This window comes from Cataglyphis hispanica, chromosome 6, assembly GCF_021464435.1.
Source record: "Cataglyphis hispanica isolate Lineage 1 chromosome 6, ULB_Chis1_1.0, whole genome shotgun sequence".
NCBI classification, from domain to species: domain Eukaryota; kingdom Metazoa; phylum Arthropoda; class Insecta; order Hymenoptera; family Formicidae; genus Cataglyphis; species Cataglyphis hispanica.
Genome location: NC_065959.1, coordinates 4727478 through 4745675, shown reverse-complemented (window position 1 = coordinate 4745675; position 18198 = coordinate 4727478). Strand labels below are relative to the sequence as shown.

At 30.8% G+C, this 18198-nt stretch overlaps 5 protein-coding genes across 7 annotated transcripts; 1 reads left to right on the top strand and 4 right to left on the bottom strand.

Annotated features, from left to right (window-relative positions):
- Nucleotides 1-3: 3 nt before the first annotated feature.
- LOC126850346 (insulin-like growth factor-binding protein-related protein 1) lies at nt 4-2636 on the bottom strand. The gene is made up of 4 exons (XM_050593228.1): nt 2446-2636; nt 2121-2319; nt 631-934; nt 4-379 (listed from the first exon to the last, which is right to left on the bottom strand). Exons 1-4 carry the CDS (start codon nt 2595-2597, stop codon nt 210-212), a joined length of 825 nt encoding a protein of 274 aa, XP_050449185.1. The 5' UTR covers nt 2598-2636; the 3' UTR covers nt 4-209.
- Nucleotides 2637-2829: 193 nt separating this feature from the next.
- On the bottom strand, nt 2830-7124 carry LOC126850334 (keratin-associated protein 9-1-like). 2 transcript variants are annotated; one of them, XM_050593213.1, is made up of 4 exons: nt 6890-7124; nt 6227-6363; nt 4668-5400; nt 2830-3274 (listed from the first exon to the last, which is right to left on the bottom strand). In XM_050593213.1, the coding sequence occupies exons 3-4, from the start codon at nt 5350-5352 to the stop codon at nt 3024-3026; spliced, it is 936 nt and encodes a 311-aa protein (XP_050449170.1). In that variant the 5' UTR covers nt 5353-5400; nt 6227-6363; nt 6890-7124; the 3' UTR covers nt 2830-3023. The 2 variants fall into 2 exon arrangements, with proteins under 2 accessions (XP_050449170.1, XP_050449171.1); XM_050593214.1 differs by having other exon boundaries at nt 3141-3309.
- Nucleotides 7125-9340: 2216 nt separating this feature from the next.
- LOC126850366 (UPF0687 protein C20orf27 homolog) lies at nt 9341-12025 on the top strand. The gene is made up of 4 exons (XM_050593273.1): nt 9341-9540; nt 10409-10526; nt 10749-10886; nt 11386-12025. Exons 1-4 carry the CDS (start codon nt 9528-9530, stop codon nt 11582-11584), a joined length of 468 nt encoding a protein of 155 aa, XP_050449230.1. The 5' UTR covers nt 9341-9527; the 3' UTR covers nt 11585-12025.
- Nucleotides 12026-12172: 147 nt separating this feature from the next.
- LOC126850317 (uncharacterized) lies at nt 12173-15793 on the bottom strand. Its single transcript, XM_050593186.1, has 5 exons — nt 15478-15793; nt 13933-14067; nt 13533-13777; nt 13119-13355; nt 12173-12643 (listed from the first exon to the last, which is right to left on the bottom strand). Exons 1-5 carry the CDS (start codon nt 15557-15559, stop codon nt 12173-12175), a joined length of 1170 nt encoding a protein of 389 aa, XP_050449143.1. The 5' UTR covers nt 15560-15793.
- Nucleotides 15794-15929: 136 nt separating this feature from the next.
- On the bottom strand, nt 15930-18198 carry LOC126850371 (uncharacterized). Of its 2 annotated transcripts, XM_050593283.1 has the most exons (4): nt 18046-18198; nt 17703-17943; nt 17258-17453; nt 15930-17185 (listed from the first exon to the last, which is right to left on the bottom strand). In XM_050593283.1, the coding sequence occupies exons 2-4, from the start codon at nt 17876-17878 to the stop codon at nt 17141-17143; spliced, it is 417 nt and encodes a 138-aa protein (XP_050449240.1). In that variant the 5' UTR covers nt 17879-17943; nt 18046-18198; the 3' UTR covers nt 15930-17140. The 2 variants fall into 2 exon arrangements, with proteins under 2 accessions (XP_050449240.1, XP_050449239.1); XM_050593282.1 differs by having other exon boundaries at nt 17703-18168.

Below are 18198 nucleotides of genomic sequence, written 5' to 3'. Positions count from 1 at the left end.
AAAAAAGTCTACTGCCGTTTATTTTGATGAAACCTATTCAATCTTAGAATTATCTATAAAAAAAAATTATTCATATATCTGTTTGTTAAAAAAATATCTGTTTGTTAAAAAAATATACTTTCTGAATACCAGAAGTAAGTTTTTTTTTTTACAAATTATATTCCTGTGCAATATAAAACATTATCACGAAATACAAGCGTATGAATATCTTATGACATGGACACGAATGAAGTCGCGCTTGCTTCGCCTATGGAATTGTTAGCAATGCAATGATATATTCCAATATGTTCTTTGTTTAGCCGACTCAATTGCATCCAAGATGTTCGCATAAGCGGTTCTGGACCGTCGCTCGTATGTACCGTTGCCTCATGTTCCTTTCCTGTGAATAAAACAGTTGTTTATCGAACTCTACATTTGTATAATTTGCAAACCATGTACAAATATTAAGACAGCTGTTAAGTATTATAAAAATGTTAAATCAGTTTTTTTACATAACATCATTTATCTAGTCATATATTTTTCTTATATTCTTCGTTCCAAAACAATCGTATTTATTATTGAGATTCGCTCGAGAGCGCAAGAATTCAGAAAATATTTTATCCCAATACTTGATGTATCGTGTCGATTTACCCGGCAGTTTCAATATTCTTCTCCCATCAGCTGAGTGAAATTCCCAAAAAATATCTGGCACTGGAAATCCCTTTGCCTCGCAATTTAGTGCGACACGTTGACCGAAAGGCGAAGCAACGTCTTCCAGAGTTGACAGAATCCAAGGTCTACTCTCACAAGGACCGAGATGTTGCAACCTCAAGGAAGATGAGTTTCTGAGTTTCATCGCCTCCTCGTGCAGCGCGCATGGCGTCGCGTAAGTTTCGTTATTGCTACCACACGCAGGGCTTTGTTCCATACAGACGCAGGTTGCCTCAGGAGCATCCTGGGTAAAAAGTTCAATCCTATTTATTAATTACATTACAGGATCTTTCTCTCCCTTCATCATCACTCTAAATCATCTTTATCGTTTTGTCCATATTTTGATACTATCATTTTACTTCATAGACACAGTGACTATCGACGAATATATTCCGAGACAAAATAATTCTGTCATTTTCTACTTTGGAGAAGTTAAATTGTTTAAAGTTGGTAATGTGGTACTTTGTGAGCCAACACGGCTTCGCTATATCCTGAGCGTCTTTACGGAACTGACATAAACATAACGCTTCACGCTAATAATCGTTGTATTAGTGTTGTTAGTTTGTTCAATTACGAATAATTACGAATAATTTGTGATTAATTTAAATAATTCAATATAGAAAATTAATGTATTGAATTTGATTGAAACTTCGAAAAATGATTCGGCTATTTAAATACGGTTCTATCTTAAGATTATATAGTGAATTATTATTCTTATTCAGCCCGCATCTCTATATCATAAACGGCTTGCCTGATTGTTTGATTGCATGACGTGTATGCGCATATATTCTCACAATGCGATTACGACCCACAGTGCACGACAAGATGAAATTAAATGCGAAAAGGCCAGCAGAGCGGGTCAGCGACCGTAAGTCATTGGTTACGAACTTAAAATTGCGATAGATCTGATTGATAGCATAAGTCAGTAGGTGGATAATGTACGGGTCTACTTTAGATATCGCATTGACGTAATTTTACGCAATGACGCATGATTCCTGTTTTTGTGTCAAACTAACCCAGAAAGCGGAATATCTCATTGCTAAACTCATTGAAACTGAGAAATCTAGAACGTGATCCCTTGAACTAAATTGAGAAAGTGAATTTATTACTTACGAAAGTGTACAATAAATATTACACGTAAGAATAACATGTAATTCATATATTTAATTTTTAAAAGAATCGTTTATTGTGAATATCAAAAATGTATAAGTTGCATAATATGTAGAATATAAGAGATTTAAAAAATATGGTAAATAATAATTTTAATGTAATATAAAAAAATTAAAGATATTTTAAAATGCCAATAAAATCATCGTAATGTTAATCCATACAATTTTTTAAATTTAACATGTTAGATTTCGATTCTCAATCGTTAAACATTGAATAGTGTATGAAGATGTCTTTCTTATGGAAACGAACTACATACGTACCTCTTCTTGTAAGTCAGATCGCAACTCGCACAGATAATTTCTTGCGCAGTATCCATTGTTACGGTTCTTTGGAGACAGAAGAGGGATGCTCGAATTCCAGCATGGTTCGCCAAGGAAACGGGCGCACAATCCATCCGGGCAGCATTCGCAAGGGTCAGGTACCGATCCCAACAAGCATTTTGCAGGGTTCTCCGGACACCTATTTAAGACAAAATAAAGGCTTTGTACATAAAATGTTTTTAATATTAAATTTTTTTGTATATAAATTATAATGTGATATAATATTCGATCGTAATTATAACTATATAAATACTTGTATCTATACCTGTAATATCCACACTCGATGCAACCCAGTGGTTGCTCTTTCTCAGTAACGCTCTTATTTTCAATAGTTTCAGTTGAAGTGACTTGTTGAAGTGTCAGGCAGAACACCAACGCTGACAAAAACGCGAACGGAAACGCTCTCCGGCGCGTCATTTCGCCTACTGACAGAAAGCGCGAGTGTCATTCGCCATGTCACTCTCGATGTGAAGAGGGAGATTGGGGCGTATGCACGCACCGCGTATATTACAAAAATTCTCTCAAGAGAGATAACCACCATATATGCTTTTACAATATTTAATAACACTGGTCTTTTTTAATTTTATAAAAATTGACTGTAAACACTATATAATGACATAAAATGATATATTTATTATATATTTCCAAGAGATTAACATTTCTGCATACATTTTAATATGTACTTGTAGTGAATGCTTTATTTTTCAAAAACATTTTACAAATATTGTACCTGAAATGCATAATTTACAAACTATGTCTTTATCAAGTTGATGTTGATTTATCTGCGTATTTGTATATTTTAGTAATTTTAAACAATGTTTATTTTACTTTATTATATTATAGTCATAAGCTTTTTAAATATTTCCAACAGATTTTCTTGCGTAATAAGTAACGATGATAAAAGGCTGCACCGGAGGACCAGGTGACGGCTATAAGGATCAGTAGAGCGAAGGATATTAATGCCAATGGACTTGGCACGAGAATTGAATAGCCGATGCCACCGAGATTAGAAAACATGTTGCAGCATGTACTCTCCTTATTCCCTTCTTGTGTTTGGGCGTGTGTGCTTGATGTTTCCTTCGTACAGCTGACACCTACTGGACGCACCACACCATGTGTCACATTGGTCCTTTTGTCACACATAACACAAGAATGCAAATAAAGTCAATCAGTCTCTAATGCAATAATCAAACCGATAAAACAAATTGAGTATTTTCAGTCTGAGTATTTGAATTAAAATTTTTAAACATGTACAGAAATTTATTTTTTTTCTGTTCATCTAACATGTACAAAATTTTAACATCTATAGAGAATTAGAACTAAATGTTTATAATTTTAAATATAATATTTCTTTAATATTTAAGATATATAATAACAAGCTGTAAACTAATTTATATAAAATATAATTTATGTCTAATTCTACGAATATATAATTCTACGAAAAAATGTATTCTTTTTAAATAAGAGATCTGTAGAAAAAGAAATTATTTATATCAAAATATAAAAAAAAATATCTATACTTTTTAATTATTTTTTTAATTATTTAGATTTTTTACAAATATTTAGAGCTAATTCTTTTCTCATCAATTTGTGTATAAATTTTATAAACATTTTCTTATTTCTATTATTTCTGATTACTATAAAAATTAACAGAAAAAGATGACTTTGATTTATAAAGTAACAAATTAACATTTCTGCTCTAATCGAAGCAGATATTAAGCAATCGTATATTTTTTTAAATTTTCCATTATGTGATCTTTTCGAAATAAAGCCAGAATCTATTGTTTTCTTTTAAGGATTTACCATCCCTACGTCGTCTGTCGATTCCGCATGTTGGTGTTGTCGAAGTGCTTACTAAAACCACCAACGACCCGACATGTGCCCGCGGAACATCGCGAAAAGCAACGGCTCGCCGAGACAATAATTTATTAGAGGTCGATAAATTCTGCCTTTTTATCCGAGTAGGTGATTTCAAGTGATTCGAGAATCTCGCGAGCACAGAATTTCCAGAGACGTTTTTACCAACGTGCAAACGTGTTCCCCAACGGAATGTGTAACAATCGGATCTTGTATTGTTATCGGACGGAACGAAGTAGATGGGCAAAGTACGTCACGAATTCTTCGAAGTTTTTTCGGTCGTATATTCTTCAACAAATTTTGTTGCATTTTTGAGAGCGGAATTATCTTTTTCTTCCGACATGTCGAGCAAATCCGGATCGACAGACTTCGAAGGCTTTGTGATTTCCGATGAATTAATAAGCACATTTGAAGTTAAATTGTTTAGTTCAGATCTCTCGTTCAATGCTACATTATAACTTTCCTCAACAAGCTCAAATTTATTTTCGGATTCTGCCGCGCAGCAACAATTGCAAGGATCATCGCAGTCTTTTATATCATATTTTTTCCATTCGTCAATGTTATTTCCCTCGTTATAAACGCTATTTTCCAAGTTTCTATCAGCAGTTATGCAACCATGCAAAGACTGACCTGTTCCTGTACAGGGTCGACTATTCCGCTCGGTGCAAAACATTAATTTTTTACGAGATGTCGAAGGATGACAAGATGAAGTCGGTCGACAAGGTTGGCACGATGTAGGTAAGCCAGGGCAACAAAAATTCTTCGGTGGAATTGGTCCCCGACACTTAGTAGCTGAGCATGGATGGCAGACTGGCGGTAGACACGATTGACATCGCGCGCAATAACATTTGGGAGCTGGTGGTAATCGAGGGAAGGGACAGCAGATACGCGCGTTGGGACATTTGATTGTCGTTTTCGGAAACCTTCGCTCGCTGGGTGGACATGCACATTCCGGGCTGGAAGGGCAGTCACAAGAACATTCGCCATTAGCGCGCACATCCACCTGGACTGGCAGCGGGCAATTGCAGTCGCGTGGTATCGGTTGACACAGGCAACAACTCGTGTTATACTGACAGCAGGTGCGCTTCTTGCAAGTAGTTTTCAGAGCGGTAGGCGAGGTGCAGGAATAACAGTCGGGTGCCTGTCGTGACGGAAGAGAATATCTGCATTGCGATGGGCAGCAAGACGAAACGGTCGACGAGCAATCTGCATTAGAAGAGCAGCAGGTCGATGGATAAGTACAGCTCGGACAACCACCGCCCGTTTCCCGTTTTAAGGGTCGTTCAGGCGAAGTCGATTTATTTATCGATGCCATTTCCGATTTGCTTCCTCCACCCGCTAAACGACGGCTCCCACAGCATTTCTGTCGAAAGTAGAAAAATCTAACGACAGTTACAAAGTATAGGACACGATTTATTTTTCAGATCACTTTTGCTGAGATTTCATCATTGATTAAAATATTATCCGTTTATAAAAATTATGATATGATATATATATATAAATATTCTTTAAATCGTATTGCGAAAAAAATGTGAAAAATCCGTGCATAAAAATTACAATAGTTAAGTTTTTTAACCGCATTTTAGAGGTTTAAACATTTCAATTACTAAGCCATTAAAGTCTGTATATAAATTAGTTTAGTCAACTTTACGGAGATTTTACCGAATAATTAAGAAACTTTGAACTCTCTAGCTTACTTTCAACTATACGATGCTAATTTACATAAATTGAGTGCACAAACTAATCGTACCTGAATTAAAGCGTTGCAATCTTCCTATCAAATTTAATTAAAACGTGTAGAAAACGTCAGAAATATTTATTGTACATATTATATTTATTCTATATTACTCTTATTTATATTACTCTGCTAGTTCGTTGTACACATCTTGCATTTGAATTCAAATAGACATTTATATATATCTTTTAATGTAATTTCGTTCAGATACACATATTTATTCCCTCTCATTTCTCTTATAAATATTTTTTAATGTAAAAAAGTTCATAAAAAATAATAACGTTAAGAAAAGTTAGAATTAATACGTGAGAAGAGCTAAAACATTCTCAAAAATAGATTGAATAAAATATTTATAAATTAAATTGCACAGGATTAAGAAAATCCGTTGCTCCCTTCGCGTTGGAATTTAATTTCATCTCTTTCTTCAAATAGTAAATACATATAAATTTACTACCTTAGAGGAATCTCAAGCGCTTTCTATTCTTGGCAAGGAATCTGCTTCAGTGTACCTGACAGACTGACGCAGTTAAAATGGTACCGGAACACGGCGGTGCTGGTGAAAGACACAGTCGGTCCGGAGCGACAGTTCTGCTGCGAACAAAACGCAACACGGAATGAAAAATAAGGAAATCCAATAATTCTTTCAATATTTTACGAAAAAATATTTGCTTGTCATTCAAATCTTTTCACCCAAAGATTTTTTTTTAATTATAAAAACAGCAGTGCTTCAAATAGAATAGTTTTTACAGATATGGAATCAGACATCAATTTAACTTCTTTTATCAATTAAGTAATCAATTATACTTTTTCTAAAATATTACAAATAATATTTTTTCGAAATATACAAATATATATATATATATATATATATATATATATATATATATATATAAATTTATAAAAAACGGTGAATTTTAAGAATATCGATTCTTTGAAACGAAAGCAATCGATGTCGCTATTACTATGAAACGAAAAAAAAAAATATATTTTTACACTTAGATCATTTATATTATACATCATTTACACTTTTCACTATTAAATCGTACACAAGAAGCGACATTGATTTTCTTTTCTCTCACACCGCCGACATTGCTTAATCATCGTTATTTAACCCTACCACGATCGACTGCAGTTGCAGCATTTACACGTCTGCTGGCGACCGTAATCGCTCCATTGACGGCGCAACTCGGCAAAGTTACTCAGCCATTGGCAATTCGGTTTAGGCGGCGCGTTACTATTCCAGATTTCCTCTTCAACGCATTGACAGGGTCCAGGGCACGCGCCCGTCGCAGCTGTCCCGTTTGGTCGCAAACCACCGCAATCACTGCGGTGATCCAGACATCCTACATTACTTTGACAACACGAAGGTATGCGCGCCTCGGAACAACTGCCTCTGCCTGATGCACGACTGTTTGCTACGCGATAATATTGCAGTCTAAGATAATCACCTTCTCGAATTTACAAGATTAAAAGATTTCTGGATAAAGAAATTTGAATTGTACTCTTTTAATGATTTTAAGTATTTACAGTACTTTATGATTATGAAAACAAATATATTTATTTGCTTATAAGATGAAACTCCAAAGAATATTGCAAACGTGCACGTTTTAAATGATGTACAATATATTCATATATTACAAATTAATTTTTATCGCGATAATAACTTGTGTAAAAAATGAAAATTGTAATTTTATATATATTGCCAAATTTTTTTTATAATTTTAAATATTTGATTTATATACTAACCGCAGTAATCAGTGCTATAACATCGTCTTCTTTCAGTTTTATCACATAAGGGCATATTGATTTTTTCTCTAAATGAGATCTAATTTTCCGAATGTAAGAACTTCGCATAAAGGTGCCATTTATAGTCCGGAATAGATAATAAAGTTAACAGTAACATTTGCGTAGCTTTGCTTTACATTTTCAAATAATTTGTTTAACTATTTTAGCTTATTGACTGATCGGTAAGATGTGATTGAAGGTGTGAAGATTAACGAAAATTGTTTTGCTAGAGATATATGAATATATCTGTTTATCAAAGTATGGATAAGCCCAAATATTTAAGTTGCCATAGAAGCAAGACACAAAATATTTTCTACTTATAGTATTAAATGTAGAGAGACTAAATGTTGTAAATCATTTGCTATACGCGCGCCATTTATTTCCTTACGCTATATATTATTTTATAAACTATTTAATAAGCAATTAAAAAATTTCAAATATTTAAGAAAAGAAATGTTTTCTGAAAACATAAAAATTTAGCATTGAATAATAATAATAAATTAAATAACACAAATTGTTTTTTTATTAAACTAAAATAAATTATATTTTTAAATAAACATTAGATTTTACAATGTTGACTTAATGATCAAAATTAATTTAAAATGCAAGAAAACAGAAAATATTTAGCTTAAATTTATGTTAAAAAAATATATATTAATCGTATATTAGTTGTTATAAATTGCGCATAAGCGTAATAATTGACCCATTTTAGAAATAAAATAAGATTTGCAAAATAACATTATTTATTTATTTATTTATTTATTATTTGTTTTAATTAAACGTATTCACGAAATCCGTATTGCATTAAATATTCATTAAACGGAACTTATGACAAAAATCAATTATATTCTCCTAAAAATAATATTTGTTAAATGTTATTACAAATTTCTAAAAATTGTTACCTTCTTGTCAAACAATCTTTATGGCGCTGTCCTTCGTGTCAGGTAAAAGCTAGAAAATGTGCGCGTAGTTTGTACCATTGCAGAATCGAAAAGATCTTCATGACAGAGAGTTATCTTTCGTCGGTTCTTGTAATATATGACTTGGTGTTGCATTAAAAACTGGAGAATTCCTGTTGAATTAAATTTCCAATTTTCTGTGATTTTTAAAAGTAATAATTTTGATAATATATTGACATAATTATTACGTTATTTAAAGTCAGATCACGAAATTAATTGAATAGTAAATATTTAAGATTTTTTTTTATTAAATATTTTTTTATTATTCTTTATTATCAATATTAATAACAACGATAAAGCATGTATATCTCATTATCCGTCACTTGTGAGCGTGTTTGTCAACAAAGAGAAATATTTTACCAACAACGGAAAAATATGTTTTCTTTTACAAATTCTTATTTTATATATTGAGAAAATAAATAAATAAATATCAATAAATAAATTTTAATTAAATTATCGCAAAAATATTTGAGAATTGCATAATTACATATTTGCAATTTATTATGCAAATATTTAAAAAATATTGACTAACATTGATTCACTACTCGAAATTATTGCTGTCAAGAAAAATTTTCAAAAATTCAGGATTTGTTTCTTTTTGCAGCGGGAGAAGTTGTTCCTTTACTTCTAATAAGAAAAATGAAAAAAAAATGTTTATGTTTATAACTTGCTAGATATCACTATTTCTTTTGTTGTGTTTAGCTCTTTTACGAGAAGTCTATATATTTTATGTTTATGATTTAGTCACGTATTAGCTGAGAATTTATTTCTTGGAGTTGGTAGCCATGAAGCCGGAGCCTTTGTAGTTTCACCATATAGGTACCCCATACGATGTGTTTAAAATCGATTCGGAGCATCGGCGCAAGACTCTAATCAGCTCATCAAAGTCTAACCTAAACTTGAACCTAACATTAAGTTGAGATTTGTTATGAGTTGATTTTATTAATAACATAGTTTACGCGACCAGTATGAAAGTACCGCTATCCAACTTAATAGACTATTTTATGAAACATGGGAGATAAAGGTATTTAATTGTTTTTTTTTTCTCACAACAAAATATTATATTATTTTATTTTCAATATTTTGGAGCAATATACAAATATTTAGTATTTAAAAACATATTTAATAATATATTTAACATATTTTTCTTTAAAATAAATTGTATCTTGTGTAGTGCATATACGTAAACATTATGTTATATAAAAAATATTAATTTTTTATTTATTGGTCATTACTGAATGTAGATGATAAAGTTTACCATAACTAAAAAAATGTATATATATTATTATTATAAAATTAATGATTTTTAATGGACACAAGCTTCAATAATAAAATTTTAAAGAATGCTAATTTGAAAAAAAAAACAGGAAAAAATTATCTTATTTTTTAAAATAAGAATATATAATCTCTTATTTCATAATAATGTAGAAAATGTTAAAACAAATCTCTCTAATAATTAATAATAACTTTATTCTTTTTTATATTAGTTATTAATTTTCTATTTTAATTTTTTTCTTGTGTCAATCTGTATTGAAAGTGACTCGAAACATTTTTTATAATTTTTAATTATACATCTTTCACATATATACACACATACACAAATCAAGTTTTAAATTTAATTTTTCTGTAAAAGTAAACTCTGTTTGGAAATTAATTAAAGAATAATTTTATTGACTAACTTTATTTATTTTTTATATTGAAGTTTAGTTTGTGTAAAAGTGTTTATTTCCAATTTCTAATTATTTAAAAGTTATTAGTTTTAATATTTTACATATATTTTACATATATATATATATATATATATATATATATATATATATATATATATATGTATGTATTTAGTCTATAAAATTTCTTTTTTATTAGTAATTAATTAGCTCTTATGTTTTCAGAGCATCATGTGCACTTCAGCGGCGGAAGTGGACTCGGAAAAGATAATAATATTATGATACAGCCACAGAGACATGGCCACATTGATGCTCACTTAGGGTTCTTGCAATTGCATCATAGGTTACTGTATACAATTTATAAATTATAGTTAATATTTTTTTTTTTAGTCTAACAGTCTTATTATCTCGAATGCTAAGAATGGAGATTTTAAGTAAATTTTTCATGATTTTGCACAGTTTTTATTAACATTTTTATCAATATATACAAAAATATGTAAAATAAATTATATAAATATGCACGACATATTGAACATGAATATATATAAATGTACATTTATTTCAGATATCACATAGAATTCTCAGTGCCGTGGAACACATGTGTTCATCCGGAAAAAAAATTGACAGCTCCAGCAATAATTGCAGAAAATCACAATGTAAATTGTCACATTATCGATCTCGCACAAGATAAAGACGGTTTAAGGTATAAAATTTGTTATATATATTTTTTTCATAAAATAAAATTTCAAAACTATAACGAAACTAATAGCGTGGAAATGATAATATTCTCTAATAATATTCTCTGATAATATTTAAGTAATTAAAATGAATAATAAATAAAAGACAGGCGCAAATTTATGTCGCATATAATTTATTAAATTTAAACACATAAAATGACGATGAATTGTCATTTCGATCTACTTTAGGCTCATCTTCAGCAATACTAGAGACAAATTATTTTTTGCTGTTAATATTCTTAAAGATGATTCTAACATGAATTATTTATTGTCATTTTATGTGTTTAAATGTGTTTTATAAATAAATTATTAGATTATAGTAACATAAATTCGGCTTTTAAATATCTTCTTTTATGATTACTCAGACATTGTATTTTTTTCATTTGCAATCACCATATCTATTTTTAAATTAATTTTTTTTCAAATTAATATATAAAATGTTAAAATAATTGGTTCTTTTATTAGATTGAAGATAGAGTTGCTGGCATACAAAGAAAAGATATTAAAGGAAGAAGTCAAAATAATGTGTTGTTCGTCGGGTACGCCATTGAAAATTGTATTAAACGCACGTGTTTTGGCAAAGGATAAGGGTACACCATTGTTAAGAAATGGCATACGCAGCATTGGTATAGAAGGAGCGGACGAAGACGAAGTTTCTGAGTAAATCTGCTTGCTATCGAGCTCTCGATGGTAGATATTTAAGCGTTGAGCTTTGCCGAGTTAAATGTTAAAAGTTTAAACAAACAAACAATCGGCAGAAATAGCATTCCAGAATAGAGCGAATAACACAATCGTAAAAATTATATAGGAAGATCAACGGAATGTTGCAAAAGATAAAATAATCTGCCTACTTTTGGTATTCTTAAGCATACGTCATGCACGAGATGCCTGCAAAAGCTATGATATCACTTATCATCTGCTAATTATGTATCTACAAGTTATAATGAGCAAATTATATTTTATTATCGCTTTATATCGACTGTCAATTTTCAACGAAATTTTTGCTAAATGAACACGTTCAACACTAAATTATTTTGTATTAATGTATTTGTCATAAAAATTAAGATTAATTATTCGAATAAATAAACGATAAAATTCTTCTGTAGCTTATCAATAACGTTTGGCATCCTCGTTAAAGTTTCACCACTTTATTATTTACACATACGATATCGTATTTGTAAAGTTAATCCAACAAAACCAACATGATTTGTCGGTTCTTATATATCAAAAGTATTCTTATTGATACTAAATCTTAACATCGAAAATTGAACTTTTTCATAGGGATTCCGGTTGGGCCGTCTACAAATTCACAAATATTAAAACCTAATTTTGCTAGCGGATGACAGTTACTGCTGGGATTACCCCATTTGCCTTTGAAAGTCATCCAGCCTGGTAAAGGCTCGTTGTTCTCTTCCAAGAGCAATTCCAATTTTTTCCACGTCGGCCAGGCAATCCCGAATCCGCTTTCATCGTACAGACGTGGTACGCGAACAAATTTGTGCTTTCCCGGGGCTGTCCAGAGTCCATGAGAGCCGCGCGCACTGAATAAAATCGGATGCGTACCATCGGCGGTATAAACTTTTTCAGGAAACGTTGGCTTCTGAAAAAGACCTTTTCTTGTCTCCTGACGTTCGTAGACAAAAGTACCATTTTGTGGATCGTATCGATAAAATGCACCTGCATCATGGGCTGATACATACATCGCCAGAGGATACTCGTTATCCTAAAAATGATGGAATATCTTTGTGTATATGTAAATGTATATATATATATATATATATATATATATATATATATATCCACTTATGTATACATACATATAAATCTGGGTAAATAATTATAAACGGTATTAAAACTTTTTTTTGCGATATCATTCTGATATTATTTCTGTCTTTCTTTCTCTCATTATATTAGATATAGTTTTAATAATATTTTTATAATTGTAACGCTTTATGTACATTAATTTGTTTTTAAACACAAATTTAGATAACAATCAGATATCAACATTTAAAATTTTTTATTTGACATCACTATAGTTTGCCACATGAATTATTTGAGCTCAGAAGTATGTCAATAAAATTACAGTCACAATATGTGGGATATTTTGTAAATTTTATTTCAATTATACGGTAAAAATAAAAGAGCAGAATAGTTTACTTTTGCAGTTTTGCAGAATTGTTGAAAAAAGTAGAGTTTACCTTAAAATAAAGACTCATATGTTCCCAATCTCCGATGTGACTGCCGTATTCTTTGAGAGTGCCTATGCATACGCCACCCATGGTAGGTATCGGCCAGCTGCCGAATAATCCAAGATCTAGTACGCAGATCGTTTTTCCCTCGCTAAATGGATAGAACATCCAATAGGTCACGTGAAAGTGCACTTTTCGACATCCACTTTCCTCTCTGACTTTTTCGAATTGCGCCTCTGATTTCATCTAAGATTAATTTTACATGGAAGAAAAAGAGAACAAAACTTTATAAGAAACGGTAAAACAAATTTTTTAGAATATTTTTTTTTTATAAGGTAAAAAAATACAATTTAAAATTTAATATTTGGAAATTTCCAAAAAGACAATGTGAAAGAAAGTCGCACTTATTCTTATATTGTATACCTGTTGCATTCGTTCTCGCAATTTAATATGTATTCTTATATCATTGGCATCATTAGATTGTCGTTGAGATAAAAGTCCAGAATCCTGTAGCAGCATATTCCGTTCGCTCTTTGACGTGTGTTTAGTTTTCTTCATGTGTAACCAGGCATCTCTGGAAACGCAGTTTTTCACAAGAGCATAAACGGGCACAGTTCCAGCGGGTTTTCGACCATATAAGAAAGACGATTGATTCTTTAATAAAGATTCTATCAAAAAATTCAAAATATTAATAACGATTTTTATAACACTATTTTTTTCAGATATATTTACACTTTATGCCATGCGTATTCGAGCAGTTTTTATTTATCTTATATCTTTCTCGTCACATTATCCATATGTCACAACTAGTTTGAACATTTACCTATGTCTATTCTAGTACGAAGATAATATTGATCAGACTGTACGTTATCGAGAAATTCAGTTACACCAAGGGGTAAGAATCGTTCTCCTGGTGCGAGCCATACTAGAGGCGCCCAATCACGTATCAGTCTTCTCACTAAAAGATCAAACAAGAAAATCTTTAATTATTGGATAAAAATATTTAATATATAATATCGGTCAGAAAATTCATGTATAAATTATTCAGAATTCCACTTTGCAAAATATCTTAAAATAACGATTATTGGTAAAATATCTTTTATGAATATTTATCAATTATTGCCGAATACGTCTGATACACACAACAGTTATCATCTGCTTGGAGCAAGTATACATGTACCACACACATATAGGTATGTCGGAGATCGAGTGCACCTCTGAGTCTCGGTTCGTCTACATACTCATTTTCACTATATCGCGAGAAACGGGCACGTAGGTCAGCGCGAAATTCTCGTAACCCCATTATGCGAATCTCTAAGAGCAGTTAAACAGTCTCGTTGATGTATTCTTGTATAACTCATCTTACACAAAGATAGAAGAAGCAAAAAGATTACGCATGAATGAAATGCACAATGTATAATAAATGTATAATAAAATCGCATTTAACCGCAGACTCAGGCAGCCTATGATTGACAGTTTCACGAAAATAGAGGAGTCTTTCATAGATTCTTTTAATGAGTTACTTAAAATGTATCACGGTAACGTAAACATAATTAGCAAGTCTGTTTAATTAAATATTATTTAGTGTATTAAGCATTCTAATATGCGCTCTTGAGATGCCGATCTTTATAAAAATATCGAGCAAAATCAAAAATTAATGTGCAACCCGTTTTAATTCGCTTTAACTCATTTTGCTCCTTTCCATGGTGGAACCGGTCCAGAAATGGGACAACCAATATTGAATTCTGTACAATGTACAACCTGTTTGTTCGAGTATGCGGAACAAATGTGAATGTTTCGCATAAGATAACCATCTCTTTTCTATACATTAAGTTTATCATATTCGTTTTTAAAATTTCAGACATATTTCATTATTACAATGGCTTTTAACTGAGCAAGAAAGGTTTATAATTTCGTGCTATATTTTATCGTGTTGTGCAATCTTTGCACACAATATAGTCAATTTATATTATATTTAACATCTCATACTGATTTTATTGTAACTGGCTGAATTATAATTGTACAAATACTTATTATTATTATTACATTTTCCGCTGTTCACATAAATTTAATGAACGCCATTTTTTTTTCTTTTTATATAATTGCAAGTGCGATTAATGATACTATATGATTATAAGAAGTAAATAACTTAATAGATCAAAGATCGATATTTATATAATTTTTAATAATTCACGCGATTTATTCAGTCAATTAAGATACATTTTAATACATGTACAAAAATTTATCAAATAAATATATTATTTTTTATATATATATATAAAAAAAGAGAGACAAAATATTGCTTAAATTTTAAATATACTCAAAGTTTATATCGATACATGCACATTTCAAGCAATCAAATACATACTTCGTTTTTCATTGGCCGCGGGTAGTCGAAATCCTGCGACTGCACGTGTCAAGATAAGTATAACAAACAATAATCCAGTCATGTTCGTTCGATCGATGCATTTTGATACAAGAAACGCGATTCATAATCACGTGTTCTTCTTCACTTACTTTCGCATTTCTGTGATTCGCGATTAGTAGCTATACGGAGAGAAGCGATAACGCGGGGAGAAAGGTAATTCTCTTCGGCATCGAAACACTTCCTGGATAACTGACTAAAGCACGACTACCTCGCGTTTTCCGCGCCGCTCACTAGACAAACGTAACAGTCGCCAGTGTACCACCTCGTATCGCAGGAGATGTACACATTTGTAACCGAATGCGCGCGCGATGCTTGAGAAATATTACGAAAGAGAGAGATCCAAATTAAGTTATGGAAAACGAAAGGGAAAGTGGAACAAAAGAAAGAGAGAGTAGCGTGTATTATTATATTAATTATTCATACACAACATTTTTAAATATTCGTACAATATATTTATATTATATATATTATTTTATTAAAGATAAATGAAATTAATTTCTTACACATAAAATGCTGCCGACTACTGCAATATCATTTGCATGATTTACTGATTCTTATATAAACGTAATTGAAATTTGTATCATCAAGTGTCAAGCTAAGTAGAAATAATTAAGAATTTTAATTTAATGCAATAAGGTCGTTCTATTAAATTAAAAGCGACAAAAATAGAAAAAAAAATACACTCAAATAGTTATTTGTTAGAAAATATTCAGATCTTGCAATTACAAATCTTTTACTTATATAGTAGACTATATATTTGTGCATTTATGTACAGAATGTAAACAAAAATTGCAGCATTATTCTAAGCGTATTCCTGATATTAAAATCTCTTTATCATTTTCTTCTTCAACAAATAATTATCGAAAAATCATTACCTTAAAAAAGAGCTTCAATTATTAATCAAGAAGAAAATAATAAACTTTTCGGTTTGATTTGACACTCCATTTTGGAAAGACACTGTTAGAATAATGTTCTAGTTTTTGTTCATACCCTGTAATTGTTCGTTCCTTATATAACAGACAAATAATATATAATCAATTTTTGTATAAATGTAAAATAATATTAATAAGAAAAGAAACCTGAATAAAATATCAGAGACTCCCGGTTATATACATTTAAACAAGTTGCTCGGGACTAATTATTTGTCCATAAGCATTTTTTTTTTAAAGAACTAGATCATAAATCTTTAGCGGCTCATCGAACGAGATAAGAGTAAGAGCAATAGATTTCTAATGAAGCTTTGGCTTTTTGCATCAGCTAAAGCTTTAGATCTATTCGCTTTTTGGGCGAAAATTGGGCGGATGATGACTTGCTTTGCTTATAAATTAAAAATCTTACAACCAGGAGTCACTTACATACATGATTATATAATCTTTAGAAAACTCTTATATATACTTTTTTTCTTGTAAAATATACAATCTTGGAATTTTGGAAGTATCTTGATCAAATCATCAAGATATGTAATAAAAATAAATATATGTGTAATATTTCATGTGTTATTTTCAATAATATTATATAATTATAATAAAGATAAAATAACCATGTAATAATTAATATTTATCACGCAATGGCTATATAAGCCGATTGTACGTTTGTGACGAGCTTATATTGCTTGCTTGATCTCTCTTCTGCAATTAGGACAAGAAGCCTGTAACAAAGAACATAACTATAAACCTCTGTGTATATTCTAAAGCATTATACCAGTGTTAGAGCATTTTACCCCAGGATCATATCTTCTCAATTCATTCATACAATCTTTGTGAAAATTATGTTTACAAGGATACAATTTTATTACATCCGAATCAATTAATGCATATTGGCAGATTGAACAATAGGTTATATCATCTTTACTCGTTGTAGGTTCCCTCCCGTTTTTACTTTTTAAAGAATTTGATGAGCTCCTTCTATTGAATGTGCTAGAAATAAATATTTTAAAGAAGAATGTATCGTAACACGCATGTTCTAATGTCATAATCTTTTACCAATACTCGTAATAGATAAAAAAAAATAATAATTCTTTTCTCATATTTATGAATTTATTTCAAAGCAATACAAGCAAAAAATAATTATATGTATACACGAAATAGAAAGTAAATATTAAGAGAAAGCTAGATAATAATAGCGCACGAGTAACGATATATGCTTGTACATATTAAGATGGATACTTTTCTTTATGCGACGGTGTCGACCAAGAGCAATTTTCGTAATGATCCTCTGGTGGTCTCCCATTTCTAGAATATGAATGCTGTCCCTCCTCGCGATTTTCGTTGAACACATAATAAAGGAAAGTCGCTAGTCCAATTCCAACTCCAACAAGAAGTACTAACCCGGGATACGTCATTTTTACATTACGGAATTTAAGCGATCCGCTTATGACGATATCTATCGCTCATTCTTATTACTGTTCTGTAATTTTGCAACATTGTGTCATTTACAAATATGATATATGTTTAACAGAAATAGATTAACTACAGAAATTCCCGTTTTTCATCAATCAACGATAATCACTTTCTATCTCACTTTTGTATAATAACAGAACAAGCATCATGCGAATATATGCACGATTGCATATCAAACCTAACTTATCCTAACTTAATCTAACTTAACTTAACCGAGAAAGTGACCTAAAGTCTCAACAAGCTTGCCAACTTAATATAAATT